We start from the raw sequence: 20,275 nt of genomic DNA, 5'->3' as shown, positions 1-20,275 counted from the left end.
GATTTGCTTCGCATGTGAAAGTCCCTGGATTTGATGGCCAGCACTGCAGTGACCGAGAAATAAAAAGAAGATGAAAATCTTTCAGAAAAAGAAAAAAATAATAAGTGAAGAAAAGAAATAAACCCCTCAAAATAGTTTATTTTTAAGACCCACCATACTTGTTCTTAATAGCTAGAGCCATATCTTGTTTAGACATGGCTGAAAGAAATGTGTACAGCTAAATGTACTGCTTTTTAAACATTATTCATGCCTAGGTACTGTTCATTGTCCCACGTGGTCCTTCTCATTTGCTTTTTTATTTAATCGCCCTACCCTGACTTGGCAGGCTCAGGGAGGACCTGCTAGCTTGTTGCTAGGTTTCAATGGACTCCTTGGTCTTTTCCCACAGTGGCTTCTTCTGCACCTTCATCCACATCCTCCAGCCAGCCCTCCACCCCACAGCTCTCATCATAAATCCGCGTTGGATTCCTAAGGCTGCAATAACAAGGTACTATAAACTGAGTGGCTTAAAGCAACACAGATTTATTTTCTCACAGTTGTGGAAGCTGGAAGTCTGAGGTGAAGGTGCCAGCAGGGCTGAGCTCTACAAGGTCCCCAGTGGCATCCCGCCTCACCTCTTCCTGGCCCGGGATAGTTGTCCTGTATGTCTTGGCATTCCTCAGATGGATGCTACATGACTCCAGTCCCTTCCTCCCTGTCTCTTCCTCTACTGGCAAGTACACCAGTTGAATTAGATTATGTCCTCCGTGAATGACTGCCTTCATGTGGTTACATTTACAAAGAACCTTTTCCCAAGTAGGGCTACATTTACAGTTATCAGGGATCTGGACTTTAACAGATCATAATTCAATCTATAATAACTTCCTACTTCTAAGAGAAAACTGAGACCAAACATTATTGCTTCCAAATGTCTCTGTGATACATCTGTGGCTATCCACAGTGACCCCCCCCTCCTGGTGCACGAAAGATGATTATATTTACACAGTATCAGAGGACATGGCTGGACCTTCTTCCAACCTCTCCATCACAGCCCTGGCTATTTCCCCAGACAGGTCGAGACAGGAGTCTCAATCTTTGCTTAGCAAAATCAGGAATTTAAGAGGAGGAAAAGTGAAGTACATCACCTTGACAATAAAAAAAGAAAAGAAAGAAACGCTATGTGTTTGTAAGACACTGGATGAGAACTAGGATGAAGGAGGAAATAGCACAAGGCATAGGTGGACACAACAAACCACAAGAGTTTTATGGGCTGCTTTTTTAGGGTGCCAATCTGGAATGCAACCTACTCATGCTTTCTCTTGAAAAGATGGTACTGGTTGGAGGTAGAAAATTAACTGAAGGGAAAGGACAGAGGGGAAATTACAGTATGAGAGGACTCCAGCAGAGACCTCCACAGCAGCTGTATTATAGAAACAATAGTGAAATGGTGTCTTGGCCTGCTGAAGAAATATTAAGAAGATAGAATCAGTGTGGCTTAGGAATCAGCTGGCTCTTTGGGGTGAGGGGGAGAGGCAGGCCCAGCCTGGCCCACAGGCTTCTTGTTTGACAACTGGGGACTGCCATCTCTGGGAGAAAGAACACTGGTTTCAGAAGTGGGGTGTTGCAGTCATAGAAATATTGAGCTCGGACTCAAATATGCTGACTTTGAGGAACCCATGAAAACTGAGTGGAAATGCTAAGTAGACAATCCTCCTATCAAGAAAACGTGCTCAGTACTCCTGATCACCAACCAGTTGCTGAACACTTGAAATCAGTCTCCACATCCAGCTGTTTGAACTCAGTGGTAGTTGATGCTGCTAATCATTTCTTTCTAGAGCTCTCATCTTAGATTTCTACTTACTGCTGTCCTCATCTGCTTCTTTTCCTACTCAGAGATCAGTTCATGGTCTAACCTTAAAAAGATGTGAGATTCAAAAAGTTTTGAGATTCAAAGTCTGGCACCAGTGACTCTCACCTGTAATCCTCCCTACTCAGGAAACTGAAATCAGAGGACCCAGGTTTGAAACCAGCCCAGGTAGAAAAAGCCTAGAGACTTTCTGTCTAATTGACCACCAAAAATCTGGAAGTAGAGGTATGGTTCAAGTGGTAGAATATTAGTCCTAAGCAACAAAGCTAACGGAGAGTACCCAGGCCCTGAGTTTGAGCCCAGCACCAGTGTACATGAGCATGCATACACACGAGAGTCAATAAGACCTTCAATGAATAATACTTCAGTCTTCAGCCCCCACATTCCTCCAGACATTTATATGAGATTCCTCTCCCCAGCTGGTCCACAGGTAGCTCAGCTTCCAGATCCAGAGGCCCAGTTCAAGTTCAACCTCTTCAGACACTTATTTCCCCACTGCAGGCTCTCAATTAATAATTGCACTGTAGATGATTGAAGATGAGGGGGGAGTCATCGGGTTCCCTCTCAATCACTAAATCAAGTCGATTTCTAAGTCCTTACAAATCCACAGGGAAGGCCTTCTTCCCATTGACCCCACCCCCAGATCTAACACCTCTCTAGGAGACCATGGCAAATCTCCTCGAACTTCAGGGCTGGAAAGCATTTCTGATAAAAGACCAGGTGAAACACATTTTAGGCTGCATTACCTCTGTAGCAACCATGCAATACCTAGCCAGATGGGTAAAGCTATGATCAAGCAATATGCAATGGAAGGGGACTAGGCTTGGTGCTAAACACTGTGAGAGAGAGGGGGGGGAGGGGGAGAGGGAGAGGGAGAGGGAGAGGGAGAGGGAGAGAAGAGGGGAAGTAGGGAGAATACAGGCACAAATTCACTGCATACACCACAGAATTGAGAAATGGGGGGGTGAATACTTTATAATGATGACACAGATCAAGATGCATTGTACACATAAAATGCTTTGTTAAAAGGCAGAAAAAATAAATACATAACCCATAATTAAGGTAAGTTAGGGAAGGGGTAGGAGAGGTAGGGTGGATGAGGATGTTAAAAGGGGTGACAGTAATCAAGGTGAAAATATTCATAAACTGCTTTGGCAAATGGCAACTCCTTTGTACAACTACTTAAAGGTAATAAAAATACTTTTTTAAAAAATGTTTTTGAGTCTCTGGTACGGGGGAGCACACACCTTAGACTGCAACACAAGTCTCCGCCACCAGGTGGCTCCAAAGTTATTTTCTAATCGCATGTCCTTCCAGACCAAAAAAGAAAACCATACACACCACACACTTCACTACACAGACATACATAACACACACACACACACACACACACACACACACACAATACAAATATACACGCACTGCACACACACATACCACACAGAGATACACTACACATACACCACACATGCCATGCACACTATACCCCCCCACACACACTCACACACAATCTAAATCTTCCTTCAGCAACTGACAACCTCCCTTCTGTTCAGTTTCTATGAGTTTCTTAATTTTATATTTCTCATATAAGTGCTTCGCTGATTTATTCTACTTCACAAAAAGTGAATTTGTTAGTGCAAATGACAGGACCTGAATTTACTACTCTGCTACCCATAGGTTTAAATGTACATTTTTTTGCCAGTCCTGGGGCTTGAACTCAGGGCCTAGGCAGTGTCCTGGGACACTTTTTGCACAAGACTAGTGCTGTGCCACTTGAGACACAGCACCATTCTGGCTTTTTCTGTATATGTGGTACTGAGGAATCGAACCCAGGGCTTTGTGCATGCTAGGCAAGCACTCTACCTATCACTTGGCTTTGCTCCCAGCCTATGTACAATATTTTTATATGCAGTATTTTTATCATTTAAAAATCAACATTACTAGCATTTGTTATGGTTTTGTTTCTTTACTAACAGTTGAACTCAGATCCTCAAGTTTGCCAGGAAAGTGCCCTACCATTCAAACCATGCCTGCAGTCCTTTTGCTTGTTTGTGATTTATTTTTCCAATAAGGTCTCATGCCTTTGCCCGGGTTCATCTTGCACCTCAGTCCTCCTGTCTCTGCCTCCTGAGTAGCTGGGTTTTGTTTCTTATAAAAGAAAAGAGATGTGGTTCAAATAATAGAACACTATTCTAGCAAGTGTAAATACCATACTGAAAAAAAAGAAAGAAAGAAAAGGCCTAAAGTGAAGATAAAAGAGAAAAAATAGCTAAAGCTCTTGCTGTCTTGTGATAAGCAAAAGAACATGCGCCATTTATGCACAGAGATGTGCATAACCCATGTGACCTCCAATAGTTTTAACTAATATTGTATTTTCTGTGAACAGAGCAACATAGGATTGTTCTTTTACCTTTCCCTCTTTTTCTTTTGGGTAGAGAAATCTTGGAATAGTCAGTTTAAAGTTGGCTTATTATTATAAAGAAATCCCACCAACTTACAGAGGTTACTTACAGATGTATTGTTTAATCATTTCGTCTGCGGATCAAGGAGATTAAGAAGCTAGCCCAGTCGGACACTGGTGGTTCACACCTAAAATCCTGGTTACTGACGACGCTGAGCTCTTAGGATGGGGGTTTGGAGCCAGGGCAGGAAAGTTCGTGAGTCTCTTACCTACAATGAACCTCCAGAAAACCAGAAGTGGAGCTCTGGCTCCAAGTGGTAGAGCACTAGCCTTGAATGAAGGAGTGCAAGGACAGTGCCTGGGTTCTGAGTTCAAGCCTCATGACTGTTAAGGGGGGAAAAAAGCTAGCCGAGGTTAGATGCCAGAAATTCATATCAAGAGCAGCCATAGTACATCCTGTGAGGGAACTTACAAGGTAAACAAAACTTTTTTTGTGTGTTTTGCAAAACACAAAAAGACCTGATAAGTTCTCCTTAAGACCTAACTGAAGAATCTGTGCCATCTTTGCATAACTATTTGCTTGAAGATGAGTGAAATGTAGAGGATTGATATTTTTAAATAACACATTACCGAATCAAAGATCCTATGATTTTGTTTGTGTTTAAGTTAAAACTAGCAGCATCTTCTGTCTTTTTAATATGACATAGACTACAACTCAATAAAGTCCTCCATCTACAATAATCAAGATGCCTCCGTCTCCAACCACTTAAAATAAATGTATTGATGATTCAGTACAGTAGCTTGACATGTAATGGATACACAGAAAAACACATATTGAGTAGATGCACTGTATTGGGTTACTATTTATTTCGAAGTCTGACCGAGGTTCAGGCCGTCACTTCAGGAAAACAGCTTCTTGATAGAGATACAGCCGCAGGAAGATCTCCTCGTAGAAACTGGCCCACCATCACGGAACCCTCGCAGGCTCTGAGGAAACGGGACATAATTTCCCCCACATTAGGCATTTGTAAGAGCAGATGATTGAGGCCCACGGTTATTTAAATTCCTGAGGCTCTCTGGGCACCATTATCCACACCCAGGATAAGACAGAGTCGATCTAGAAAACTATCATCATCTTTTCAGTCAGCTGGACAAGGTGAGTGAGGGAAATGATAAAATGTTAGCACAGCACAATACTATCCACATTCCCCTGTTAGCATCAGAGGTTAACTGTCCTTGACTGAACTCAGGCCCAAGAGAGATAAAAAGCATCTCTCGTAGAGCTCATCAGACATATCAGATGCCTTTGTTGGCCTTGTGTTATGTGTTCGTGGATAGATGATGCACAGTTAAGACGACTGAGGACTCGACATATTTTGTGCCTGGCTGTGTGTTAGCTCTGTAGAGGGAACTGTAGTAAGAAACAGGCTCCTGTTCTTCGTGTATCATCTCTAGCTCCGAAAATGACAGTTACTGCAGAGTGTAGGCGGAGCTCTTTTGCTCAAAGTTATATAACACAGAGAGATTTTGTAAATAGTAAACACATATATATATATATATTATTGTTTTTTTAAACTGGTTTGGGGCTTGAACTCGGGGACTTAGTGCTGTCCCTGAATTTCACTGTGCTCAAGACTAGTACTCTACCACTCGAGCCATAGTGCCACTCTCTGAGTAGCTAGGTATGAGTCTCACGGACTTCCCCTCTCTGTGCTGGCTTCAAACTGTGCTACTCAGACCTCAGTTTCCCAAGTAGCTAGGATTACAGGTGTAAGCCACTGACACCCGGCTCCAAAATCAGGCTTTTTGAAGAGAAAGAAAAATTAAAACAAACAAACAAAAAACCAAACCAGAGTCCTAGAAACTTGAAAGTTTCTTGTTCTCTGAGAAAGAGCACCTTACATGTTCTATCCTGAGCAGGATAAAAGCCAAGATTGTTTTTACAGCTGTCTACATAACGTATTTCCTTTCAATGTTTTATTGAAATGAAAACTTCTGTGGGTTTCTCTGCTATTGATACACATGAATCCTATAAACCCCAATCTGTAATCAACACAAAAATAGTACAGGGCTCAGGCACTGGTGGCTCCTTCCTGAGATCCAAGCTACTCAGGAGGCTGCAATCTGAGGATCCTGGTTCAAAACCAGCTTGAGCAGGAAAAAATAACATCCAAAAGCCAGAAACAGAGATGTGGCTGTAAGTGGTAGAGTGCTAGCCTTGAGGAAGGAAGCTTAGGGACAGAGCCTAGACTCTGGTTCGAACTCCAGTACTGTCACATACCACACACACTCTCTCTCCAGGTCTAATCTTTGCTTAAGTGCTTTATTCAGTTGAGTTACAATCTCAGCTTATGTAACTCTGTAACTAGCACAGTTGATACACTGGGCCCTGGGCTTGTAAAATTGATTTGGAAGCATGCACACAGGCAGAGGATCTCATCTTGTATGTGACATTCTTGCACTTCAGCTTTCCTAGCTATAAAAGAGATAACAACAGCGTAGCTTAGTACCACTGTAGAAATAGACCCAACCAACCCCTGCAAAATCTTTGCCAATGTTCTGGTAGCGGAGCTGAGGCCTGTAACCCTAGCTACTCAGGAAGCTGAGATCTGAACAGGAAGAAAAGCCCCTTGAGACTCAGCTCTCCAACTAATCACAAAAAAGCCAGAAGTGGAACTGTGAGTCAAGTGGTAGAGCACTAGTCTTGAGCTCAGGGACAGCAGCTAGGCCTTGATTTCAAGCTCCAGGACAGGTATACGAGTACATGTACACACACACACACACACACACACACACACAGAAAAAGAAAGGAAGGAAAGGAGGGGGAAGGAAAAGGGAAGAAAGAGAAAGAAAAAGAAAGAAAGAAAGAAGGAATGGAGGGAAAAGAAAAAAAAGAAACTTCCTGGTACACAGTAAATATGCCCTATTTTTCAGATATTTTCTGACTTTCAAGTGAATTGAGGAAATGATTCAAAAAACAAACAAAAAAAACTTCCCTGGGGTCCTTGCTGCTTTTGACAGAAATTGTTTCCTTTTATTTCTATTTTTCCTTTTCGTTTTTTATCTAATTTTATTTCTATTTTTAGTTTGGGGTACTGAACTCTGAATTCAGAGCTCCGGCTTGAGCTGCGTCTCCACACAGTTTAATTATTTCTCAAATAGGGGCCTGCGCCTTGCCAGCCTGTGCTGGAATGTCAGCCTCCTACTGCACGTCATGAGTAACTGGGGTGAGAAGCATGTGCCACCATGCCTAATTTTTTTTTTAATCGAGGTGAGGGGCCTGTGATATGGCTCAGTGACAAAGTGTTTGCCTAGCAAGTGAAACATTCTGGGTTCGATCCCCAGTACCAAAAAAGAGAAAAGACAAAAAATATTAGGTGAGATCTCATTAATATTTTGCCCATCTGTCTTTGGACCTTCACAGACACACACACACACACACACACACACACACACACACACACACACACACACACTCCAGGCTCAGCCTCATGAGTGGCTAGGATTCCAGGCGTGAATCGCAGTGTCTGGTTGAAAACTGCTTTTAAGGTTTCTCCTTCTTGTGGAACATGCTGACAGCCCCATGTCATTTAACATACTCTCGAAACGAGTGCGTGAGGAGACAGTGCAGTCTCACAAAGTAAACCGCAACATCCTTACTTTATGACTTTGATGATTCCATTTGGGGAATTCACATCTTTGAAGAATGACTGAGGACATTTCCAAAGCTAACCTCCAATCATCTCTCAGGCAATTTCTGCAGTTCTGTTCTACAGATTTTAAGTGAAGCAAGAAGAGTGCTGGCCCTAATTATGTCTTGGAATTTGCACACAGATGGCTAAGGACAACGCATATTTCCTTCTTTGGTTCTCTGTTTGGTTTATTACAAGAAAAAGTGAATGCCTCGGGGTTGTCAATGACAGATGAGAAGCTGATCGATGAGGAAACCTGCAAGATGTCTCCAAGCAGACCTTTCCATCTTCCCCAGAAAGAATGCATCATCAGCATGCAAGTTCTTTTAGAAAAATACTTTTGATATCAAAAGATCAATCACAGAGAGATGTTTGCTCTTAATATTCTGATGTGTTCTCACCATATGTATATATAAACACACACAAATTAAAATTTTGAATTATAAATGGCACATTTATACAATTGGCACCTACGGCTACCTGCTGAGAAGGTTGAGATTTGAGGTTCAAAGTTCACAGCCAACCCAGGCAGGCGAATCCTTGAGTATCACATCACCAATTAACTAGCACAAAGGTGGAAATAGAGAGGTGGCTCAGGTGGTAAAGTGCCAGCCAGAGATCATGAGACCCTGAGTTCAGACCGTAGTACCAGCACACACAGGACCACACCGCAATCCTAGCAACTCAGAGGCTGACAAAGGGAGAATTGTAGTCCAAAGCCCATCTGCAGGGCAAAAGAAGTCCTGAAGATTCCATGTCCAAAGATAACAAACAAAGCTGGGCTGGATACATGGCTCAAGTGGTAGAGTACCAGCCAAGCAAGTAGAACAAGTGTAAGCCCCAGAGTTCAAATCTTGATTCCACCAAAATAAATAAATAAATAAATAAATAAAAGCATGGTCTTTGATAATATACTCTTTTCATTTTTTTTTCTCTCTTCCTATTTAGAGTACGTATCAAACACATATCTTCAGGAAAAGCAATGGGTGTAGATCCTGGCCAACAAGCATAGGTTGTAAAGATATTCTCACGGGACTGGATAGAAATCGCATACAATCCTGAACTGCAAGACAGTGAATTTGAGAGCAGGAAGTAGAGGGGAATTACCAGGACAAAACAGCAAATCAAAACAAAGAATAAGCACAAGCTTGTCATAGTAGCAGTGGCAGCTTCCCGACAGTCAGATTAGGCTCATGGTGGTAAGAATTTAACACCCAAAACTCCACCATCTCCTCCAATTAGCACTCATGCTTGTCTTTCCTAAGGTTCTGGGAATCGCAGTACATTCCCTTGGGAAAACTTGGACTTCTGGTTTCCGGGCTGACATGTGAAATTTGGGAGCCACCACCCTGGTCCTCACAATAAGAGAAACACGGAGCAACCCAATAACCAATGGAACAGACCCATGGAAGGAGCAAGATCAGGGGTCTCTGGAGAGACGCTGGACAGACTGGTGGACTCAAATGGCAGCTTCCTTGGCTCTCAGGGCCAGAGACGGGCAGCTAAGGCCAGTGCAGAGCCCACATCTGGAGACAATAATGGTAAGAATGGTTTCGACTGTAATTGAGAAATTGCTGGAGACTCGTGCAGACTAGTCTGAAGGCTAACCCCCCCCCAGGGTGCCCAGTCTTAAAGGGGCTCCCACACTTTCATGAGTTTCCATCTCCAGGAAACACCCCCCCCCCAAGGTTTTCACTGTTGAGATTGGAGAACGACTCCCTAAGGCGCCTTGCAAGAGGAAGGAAAAACTTAACAGTTTTGAAATAAATCTAGAGAATCACATCCTCTGTAACAAGGCCTGCCTTTAAGGCTAACTATTTCTACCAAAGCCTCTGAGAAGGGACTCAGCCCTCCTCCCAGCTCTCATTCGCCTTCCCATCGCCTCGCCAACATCAATAGGCTCTGGTATAAAATCAGGCAATTTCAGGTGAAAGAACTGCCAGCATCAGGAAGAGGAGCCACGCCCGAGTGCTGGAGTCCCTTCTTGTTCTGGCAGGTTGAGGGTCCCGTCCAGTCATCTCTCACCCTTGCCCCCTTGCCAAGGGACCTCAGCCTGGAGTCTCTTCCAGCTTACATGTGCTTGAAAGAATTCAGTCAAAGCTCCCATTTCTTTTGTTTTCCCACTGCCAAACTCCTTTGATTTGTAGAGCCAGTCTTTGTGTTAACCATTGAGTTTGGTGCAAAATCAGCATATTGAGCAGGCAGGAGATAGGGGGGTTTCTTTAAGGAGGTGGGTTGACAGGTTCCTGAAAGATGACTCTACATGGAGACTCTCTCTACATGGTGAATGAGGATGACATCAAAGGAGAGAGACATCGCAAATACTTTCTCCAGTTCAGGGATACAGAAAAGGTCCATTCAGAAATAGAGCACCACAGCAAGTTGCCCCCACCTCCTACCTTAAGCCAGAGACCAACCAGCTTTGGTTCCCTCCTGGCTTTTGCTTTCTACTGGATTCTGCCCCTGAGGGTTTTGTACAAATAGTTGAAAGCACCCTGGTACCCCCACCCACTGGAGCCACAGCACCACTTCCGGCTTTTGCTATGGATGTGGTACCTAGGAATTGAGTGTTATGCTATGCTAGGCAAGCACGCTACCTACCCCTAGGCCACGCTCCCAGACCTTAGTCTCCTGCATTTGAACTGAGTGTAGAGTGAAACACAGAACTGATTGTATGGAGGGAGCAAAAACTCCAATAAGAAGCTGTCTTTCTGGCCAGAATACCAAGAAATGGAAATTGGGAAGGAGGAAGTTGCATAGAGTTGGCCCTGTGTCTAGTTGACACCTGCCAGCTGGAAGCATCTGGCTGAGTTTCTCTCACGATGGTATCTTTGTCTCCAGGGCTACCACCATAATCTCTGAAAGCAAAGGCTCCGTGCTTCATGTTCATTTCATTTCTATGGTCAATTTTTTAAGTGCTTCCTCTTCTATACCTCCCAGCAACTAAGAACAGAGACCAGGGACAGGGTGGAAACCACCTGAGGTGGTGCAGTACTTCCTTCCCACAGTTGCTTTGAGTGAGGAAATCAGTGGTTAGAGTTCCACCCCCAGGTGCTGGGGCTGTTGGTTTCACAGACACCCTGGTGCCTCGCCAGGAGGTGGAAGAGAGTGTGTCCACCCAGCTAGAGGAGGCCTAGCGGAGAAACAAGCCATCCTTGGAACTGCAGATGTCCATTTGCTAGCAGGACAGCACACCCCAGCTTTAGGACAGAAGCTCTTGTGCTTGAGAAATGCTTCCCTATGCACTGATTCATCTGGCTATGCATTCATAACATTTATAATAAGTGGGTAAACAGAACCCAAGTTCTGTGACCATTCTAGCACATTCTTGAACCCCAAAACAGGGAAACTATAGGTGATTCCAGCTTTGCAGTCTAAAGTGAAAGCTAGAACCCTCAACATGTAGATCTGGATGGCAGAATCTACCGAGACATCATTGGAAGGGAATTGGATCCACTCGTTTGGTGTCACAAGTGTTCTGATTAAAAATTGCGCAAGAGCCAGCTGTACAAGTTACTGTGGGAGACAAAGATAGATTGAATCTGAGAGGCTTTTTATTACAAAGGAAAATGTGCTGGATTTCTCCAAGGGGGCGGGGTGAAAGCACCATCCCAATTCGAGTCACTTCAGAAAGACTTCACTTTTTTACATTTTTATGTTTCTGTATAGCTGGAGGTCAAAGCAAAATTCCAGTGGGAAGAAACTCATTGAATAATCTCATTTACTGAACTTGTAAACAGGAAATGTGCAGAGCTTACACTGAAGGAGAAAGTAAGTCCTCTGACACTTGTTAAGACAGGGCTGCAAAATCTTATTTGAAATTACCAGCAAATACAGAGGCTATGACAACCACTGGTACAGTAGGAGATAGGAGAACTGTGTTTAACTCTGATCTACTAAGGAAAGTGGGAACTTACAGCCATGCAGCAGAAGGGGAAGACTGGTAGATAGAAAATTACTGAAAGGAGATGCCAGGAATAAAGAGGGAATGTGGCTAAACTAACCTACCAGGATTCTTGCTAAAGGACTGTCAGACTCCACTATGGTGGAAAAACAGGAATTTGATCTGATATCAAAGGCAATCCAGATGTCCAGGATGGAGATCCTGGCTGAACTGACAGCAGGATTCTTCCTCTGATTGACTCTTGGCAACATGCCTAAGGAAAGGGCGTAGAGGAAAAGGAGCTCAGAGGAGACGACAGGAAGATAGGTCAAAGAGAGAAGCTCTGCCTCTTGGTGCTAATGGGATTCTGGGAGTCCAAACCTGCAGTGTTTGTATGAGGTGTTGTGTCTGGTGAAGTCATTTTTGTTTACTTAAAGTAACCTAGGGAATCCAATTCTTTGGCATTGTGTTGAGTATTTTCATAAAGTGTGGCATTTCACAAAGGCTACACTAGTTGTCTGGTCAGAGAATCAATGTGAAAATCTTCAGCTGCCACCTTTTGGGGGAAAACAGGAAAACTGGCCAAAATACAAGATAAAAGTGTTAGTAAACACCCCTGGAAAGATGCTAAACTAAACACGATAAGAAGAAGAAAACCCCAACACACTACTTTGCAGATAGGAGACATTAATTAAATACTGGCTGAGTTACATAAATAAACAGAATTTGCATTTCCACTCCAGACTATCTGAGTTAAATCTTAGTCTCACTAGACCTACTTTTATTATTCTTGGGAACAACTTTTTGTGTGTGTGGTAGTCCTGGGGTTTGAACTCAAGGCTTTGTACTTGCTAGGCAAATGCTCTACCACCTGAGCCGTGATTCCAGCCCTTTTTGCTTCAGTTATTTTCCCCAAATTTAATTCAAGTTATTGATCTCAAGTGTATGTCAATACTGGCCTGGACAGCAATTCTCCTGAAATGACAAGTAAGTACATACCATATACAACTTTTTATTGTTCGAGAGAGGGTCTCATCAACTTGTTTCTGGGGCTGGGCCTTGAACCTTGCTCACCCATCAGATTTCCACCTCCCAAGTAAGTGAGATTACAGGCTGAGAATGGCACATGGCTTTTGTTTTTCTGGAATACCAGGAGTTTTGTTCTGAGTCTACTATTTGAGCTTCAGCCACAGCTTCGGTGTCATTAATTTTTTTAAGGCTGACCTCAGACAAGATTCTTCTGCTCTAGCTTCCCAAGTGCTGGGATTAAAAGTGTGTACCACCACACCTAGCCTTAACTTCATTAATTCTTAAATCCACATCCATTAGATCTTGTTGATAGGACTCAGAAAGCTCATAATAGTATCTAGCACCCTCCTATTGATTTATTATTCTTATGATTTGCTCTATCTCATGAAGGTTATAACTACTTAGATGCAATTTCTATGCAAGGCAATGAAACTCTTTGTTAAGGTACCCATCTTTGTGTGTGTGTGTGTGTGTGTGTGTGTGTGTGTGTGTGTTCGTCCTGAGGCTTGAACTTAGGCCTGGCAGTTGTCCCTGAGCATTTTTGCTCAAGGCTAGCACTCTAACACTTGAGTCACAGCTCCACCTCTGGAGTTTTGGTGGTTCATTGGAGATGAGCATCTCATAGACCTTCTTGCTAAGTTTGGCTTCAAATTGTGATCCTCAGATTTAAGTCTCCCAAGTAGCTAGGATTACAGGCGTGAGCCACTAGCACCTAGTTTTGCAGGACTTGCTAATGCTGGCTTTTGTCATTTCTTTCGTTTATACCCACTGTGCAGGATGACCTAATTTTAGAAGAAAGTGAACTTCACATTTTTCTTTCTTCTCATTTTCCTGAGCTTTGTAACATTTATTTTCATCACAATTAGAATGATTTGTTCTGCCCTTTCTGAAGGCAGAAACTTAAATCTAAATGAGATTCTGAAGTAGAAAATAACATTCACGAGTATGCACTGTCAAGCCTTGTGCCAGATGCCACCCTGTTAGTTTTTCACGCATCAGTTATTTCAGCATTGTTCTATGCCCGTGGCATTAGCTGACACCACAAGGATTGAGTGTGTCAAGATTCTTGTTGCTTCTTGACCCCCTTCCCACCCTGTTTACTTTATTAAAACCCATGCTTATTGTGAGGGTTAACCATTATACTATCTGCCTTTTGTCTCCAGGATTAGTTCTTGGCACACAGATTAGAACATAAAAAACAGCCTACTTGTTATTATTAGCAGTCATGACTTCCATTAGCATTATTTTTCACAAAGTTCAGTTCCCCTCAAAGATCATAGTTGCATCCTGGTTTCTTGTTTTGTAGATTTCCAAATTACCCGGATAGAGATCTGTCTACAAGCCTGTGCCCAGAGATTGCCAAAGTATTTTTTAAAGGACTTGGGGCCAATTCTTCTTTTTTCTCTTCTTACTCTCTCCCTTTAGCAAGCAAAAAAAAATACGTCAAAGCTTATAGTTTCCTTTTTATTTAAACCTCATCCAAAGCCACAAAATCATTTTTTATAAGAGGGAGAAGGGAGAAGGAGAGAATTGAAGGTAGGGCAAGGTGAGGAAGGAAAAAAAGGAGTCAGCTATAAAGAAGATACCCATATGCCTGATCCTAAATTAATGACATCTTTAAGAAAACAAACAAATGTAAAACAGGGCTTTCAAGATAATGATTTCCTTTTGTGCTTGGCGATTCTGAAAACACAGAAATTGCTATTTGGAAGGGACTCTGGCTTTTAGATTTTGTTATAAAACTATATAGCAAGCAACAACAAAAAGAATTCCACAGTTGATGTTGTCAAGTTCAACTAAACTAAATAAAATTTAACCTGAAATAATATTTATCCAAAATCTGTACTATTTGCTGAGACAATCATAATACAGCTGTTCACCGAGAGCCAGTTAGGGCAAGGGTTGCGAGCATGTTGAACCCATGTTTGGGATCCTGTCAAAACCACTTAGGACCACAGAGCTAGAATCACAGACTCTGAATCAAGAGCCTAATATTAAATCGCCACAGACATGTGAAAACCATGTTGGGAGTTCAGAAGCAACAAGTAGCGAAAGGGGAATAGAAGCACAGTAGATTAAATTCCTTCATTCTGTTGGGTTTTTGGGGGGAGGGGTGGAGGGATGAGGTTCACTTGTTTTCTCTGGCAGGGGAAGAAGTTGTATGTGTGCCAGTCCTGGACCTGAAATTGGGGTCTTGCACACTTAACTTTTTTCTTTTAAATTTGGCTCAAGGCTGGTACTCTACCACTTAACTTGTGTAGAAGCTCCAGTTCCAGAGTTTTCTTGATTAATAAGACTCCCTGACTTTTCTGTTTCAGCTGGCTTTGAACTTTGATCCTCAGATCTTAGCCTCCTAGCAGCTAGGATTACATCCATGAGCCACTGGCATCACTGACCATCCTTCTGGTTTTCACCAGGCCCTTCCACTGACAACCCCGGTGTGGCTCCACCTCTAGACAAAAGCCCAGCGAGTCTTCGAGTCCAACACCCATCCTTTCCTTCTCAATAGCAGTGGTTAGCGTGTTCTTTTACATCCTGGCTCAGTTCCTATTGGGCTTTTGACTTTAGAACAGTTACCACTCAGCGCACTCACAAATATATTCACTCCACAAATGTTTTTAAACATCTACACCATACCACAACATGTGTTGTGCCCTGACAACCTAGCCAATGGCATAGGTAAAGGATCAGAGAGAAATAAGAGAGGCTAGGGCTGGGAGCCAGCTTTAGTGGTAGAGCGCTTGCTTAGCATGCATGAAACCCTGGGTTTGATTCCTCTGTACCACATATACAGAAAAATTGGAAGTGATGCAGTAGCTCAAGTAGTAGAGTGCTTGCTAGCCTTGAGAAGCCCAAGGAGAGTGCCCAAGGCCTGGTATAAGTAAACAAATAAAGAAATAAGAAAGAAATAAGAAACATTTGAAATGGGATTAGAGAGAAAGCTTCTATTAAGAGAACTAGAGCTAAAGGGAATAGATCCTTAATTGCATTAATTAGATTGATATTGCCTTGGTTTTAGTTCCCTTTTAGTGTTCCCAGCATGGGACAGAAATTTGTTCAAATATTTAGCCTTATCTTGTATGGGTTATGGGATGAGAAGAAGCAGTTCTTTTAAAAATTTGCTATACATACACAATAGAATTCTGTTTCCATCAGAAAGAATATTTTTAGCAAAAATAATATTATACCCTTTGTAAGGAAATGAAAAGACTTGAAAAAAATATACTGAGCAAAGTTAGCCAGCCTCAAAGAAACATAAATCGCATGTTTTCCCTCATTTGTTATAACTAGAAAGTTTCTATAAATCTACAAGTAAACACATTGGATGGAAAAAGACAAAAAATACACTTGGACATGATAAATTATACAGGACTCTTGGCATTCACACAGTGAGACTAAAGGAGAATATTCTCCGGAGAGGATCACAAAGGCTCAGTAGCTATACACCATGATCATATGACTGAAAGAACTCCAGGAAATGGAAAGCAGAAGTTTTATGTTATTTTATTTCGTGTTTTTATTTTTTTTCTCTTTGGTTTCTGTACCTTTTGTCTTGTATGTGTTTATCTGTGTAGAGGAAAATAAGGGGGAGCACAGAAATAGTGGGATAAAGGGTAAACAGATGCAGCAGTGACACTCACTAGACATTATGTTGAAAGTGAATTTTACAGCTAGCGGGATGGGGAGGGGGGAAACTGGGAGAAAATGAGGGAAGGGTGACACTGTTCAAAAAGAAATGTGCTCATTTCCTGACTTACATAACTGCAAGCCCCTCTGTAGATCACCTTTACAGTAACAATTTTTTAATGAAGTACATGGAGGGGAAAAAAAAGAAAGGAAAAGAAAGAAAGTGTTCTTGAATTAATTCAGGTTGGAATAGAGAAACAAAACCACTGCCCTATATGTGCACAATGATGAGAGGTGTGCCCTCAGGCAACTGCAGATCTGGTGAAACAGTCTAGGATATGTGTTCGTGTTCGTTCCCATGTGTCAACTCAAACTACAAACTGGCATTAACAAAAGTCAGGTTTCCTACACTAGAAATAGATAGCTGTGTGTGTGACGCTGTTGGCTTTGCAGCTGATGCCAGATCCTACACGGGGCTGGGAAAATGGGAGTGAAGTAAAAGACCAAAGCCAAACTGGAACCCACAGAGATGGATCGGAATAGAGAAAACCTCTTACTGTCTCTAGACCTTCACCTGGGAGGAGGCGGTGTGGTATCCCGCAGAAGCCAGTGCCCTTAATCTGGGCCCTTTATCTCAGTTCCAAACAGGACCCACAAGGCAGAGAAACTGCAGTGAGATGCAGGGGAGCTACAGATTTGGCTGTGTGCCCAGCCCACAAAATGAGCCCGAAGACGAAGGATCATGTGCATGAATGGGCAAAGCATCGGGTGACTCTCGATTGACCTTCCAGATCCAAAAAGAATACAGCACCTTCCTTACCACTCAAATCTCATGTCAATGGCCTTTCAGAGCTTTCCTAACTCAGAAGTATGCAAGGAATAGATGAAATGACATCTTCGCTAGATCCATTTGAGACATGTGCACTAGACTTCTCAGCAAAGGAAGAGTGTTCTAAGTCAGACCCCTCTGGTGATAGCAAAGATTGTCATCTGATTCCAAGAGAACAGGACAAGAACTGGGGCACCTAAAATCTAGCAGTCTCTCCCCATCTGGAAATTCCACATGCAGTATAAACTTAGCTACTTGTGGCCCAGGAAGAAGTATCTCCTTAGATATCAGCATATCCGTGGTTTATTATTCAGTAGGAAGTGAAAGAACTATCTCAACTATTAGTCTCCCTCTCTCACCACTCTACTTTGTTATCCAGATGGCTGTAAAATCCTGGGCCCAGTATTACCATCCCAGGTCTCTGTGAGTGGAGAAAAGCTCTCCCTGGACCAGCCTAGCAGTGCATACTCTTAGCCATTCACCAATAGACTTAAAGCCACATTCAAAAACACTTTCATGGACAGGGAGTTTGGCCTAGAGGTAGAGTGCTTGCCTAGCATGCACGAAGACCCGGGTTCGATTCCTTGGTACCACATACATAGAAAAAAGCCAGAAGTGGTGCTGAGGCTCAAGTGGTAAAGCTCTAACCTTTAGAAAGTCCAAGGACAGTGCTCAGGCCCTGAGCTCAAGCCCAGGACTGGCAAAAAAAAAGATTAAAAAAAAAAACCACTTTCAGCATTTAACCATCAAACGTGGGCTTTCTAAAGATGCTAAAATTAAGAGTTCAGGGACTTTTGCATTTAGATAGGGTATCGGCCTAAAATGACTATTCATCCCCACACAAGAACAAACAAGGCTCAGACTAAGAATTAGAAATAAGTCCCAAATTTTGTAAACCAATCGAGAACTGCCTCTGCTGAGAGACTCCACCTCAAAGGAAGGAGCAGTGTGTGGTGTCATTCTAGCTACCACAGGAAGTCTAAAAAAGGAAGATCATGGTCCAGTGAAAATGCAACAGCTTATCTCACAACTTGCCAGCACAAAGTCTAGAAGCATGGCTCCGTGGTAGAGCACCTGCCTAGCAAGCACAAGGTCCTGGATTCATAACCAATATCACAATTGAAAAAACAAAAGCACCTGACAGTGATTCCCCATTGACTAAACAGAATACCAATGGCACGGCATGGCATGTAAGGCACAGCACAAAGCCTCACTCCCATTCCTGCACACTTCTGTCTCCTGATCTCCTCCCACTCCTTGCTTCTCACCCTAACGCTTTGTGAAACCTTGTTGGTAACACATTCTCATCCGCACTGTGCTATTCAAACTCCAAGCCACGTCCTGTGTGTGTCCGTCCCCTGTCCTGCAGTGCCTTTCTTCCTATCTATCTAACAACTTACTCAGCATTTTCCACACCAGCACCTTCCTGCAAGACCCAGCGTAGACCAACGCTGAGGACATGGCACATTTTCCTTTCATTAGCAAATACGTGTACCAAGCAAACCTTCTGCTCTTAGATTATTCCCAAACCAGCCAAAATCTTCACTTCAGTAGCTTGACTTTTGTCTTGTACACCAGCTCCACTCACTACTGGAATGTAAAGGTTTTCACAGAAGGAGGCCCCTGGCCATTCAACAGCATCAAGTCTTGTGAACCGAAATGAGCCGGCTAACGGGATAGAAGGATGATGGCCGCTTGTCCACCAGCAGGAGCTGAGCTGAGGCTGGCCCATCCAGGACTGCCTGCAAAGCAGAAGCCACTGAACAAGCGCTGGCTGTGGAGCACAGCTGCGTGGCTCTGGAAACCACGCGGGGAGGAAGTGCACAAACCAGATTTCACTTGCTGTTGCATGCCTTTCCCTGGAGCTGCCCTACATGAAACAGCCAGAAATAATTTCCAGACCGCATAAGTGCTGAGTTTTTAGTGGTGGCAGAACCCTGCTGACATCGCAGCCCAGGATGTTTGATGGCTGCCCTCAATTCCGAACCAGATGTCTGGGGAGAGCAATCGGCTTTCTCTCACCTCGGGGTGGCCAGAGGGGAAGTGGATTAGAGGGAGGTATCCTGCCGGGGAGGAGGGGGCTAAAAATCATATTCCATGAGTGATTGCCTGGTGTTATGTATGAGGTGCGACTATGAAGCAATGAGAACTGTTTTCAGGGGTGACTTGTGTTTTAAGCACACCTCATACATGGAATGTGTGTCATTTTATACGAGATTGGAAAATTACAAGTGAGGGTATTCAGCAGGAAATGTTGAAATTGTTATTGAATGCTCCTTTACCCAGTAACTGTACTCTGCTTTTTCTTCAGCGCACGTCTGTAATTGGAAGAGTATAAAGTGTCTTTTCTTAGGAGACTATGTAATTCCCACCATGACCCCCTCAGGTTGAAGAGAGAAATGCTGAAAGCACTGTGGTTTGTAAAACCCTCCCCTCACTTTTGGTAGTCCTTATAAACTACAGGGCGATGAAACTTTTAGGAACGAGGTAATAGATACACATTGGAGTTAAGGAGGGGAGTTAATTAAAATTATGAACATGGAAATAGCATGGAACCTAGGGCAGGTGGGGCCAGCTACGTGTTTTAGAGGAGAACTGTAGCCTGTCTGACCCTAGGCAAAATGAACGCAAGAATCTACCTGAAAAATAACTGAAAAGAAAACAAAAAAAAGGCTGGACTCAAGTGGTAGAATACTTGCTGAGCCAGCTGGAACCCCTACATTCTTGCTCTAGGATCAAGAGGGAGGCAGGAAGGGAAAGACTAGGCAGATGGAAGAGACAACGCTCTCCCTTTCTGAAGCCCCTGGGGAACTGAGAGCAGCCCTGGAGGCCACTCACCGTCTCTTCCTCCTCCTAAAGAGCCTGGAAGACTGTGTGGCTCGGATAGAAGAAATGCCCCTAGAGACTCTGAACCCCACAGGAGCCCCTTCCCCTCGGGTGCAGGAGACAGTGACCCAGCCAGATACCA

The 20,275-nt window shown here is 43.2% G+C and overlaps 1 protein-coding gene across 1 annotated transcript in view; it reads left to right on the top strand.

The window, feature by feature from the left end:
• The first annotated feature begins 9,344 nt into the window (after positions 1–9,344).
• Dclk2 (doublecortin like kinase 2) overlaps positions 9,345–20,275 on the top strand; it is a 79,557-nt gene continuing 68,626 nt past the window's right edge. The window contains exon 1 of the mRNA XM_090356604.1: positions 9,345–9,480. Coding sequence (XP_090212730.1) covers positions 9,345–9,480 — 136 coding nt within the window. The remainder of the gene's footprint in view (positions 9,481–20,275) is intronic.

This window comes from Megascapheus bottae, chromosome 23 (genome assembly GCF_031878675.1).
Source record: "Megascapheus bottae isolate mThoBot1 chromosome 23, mThoBot2.hap1, whole genome shotgun sequence".
NCBI classification, from domain to species: Eukaryota; Metazoa; Chordata; class Mammalia; order Rodentia; family Geomyidae; genus Megascapheus; species Megascapheus bottae.
Note: the sequence above shows the minus strand (reverse complement) of the source record. Positions and strands in the feature narration are given on the sequence as shown.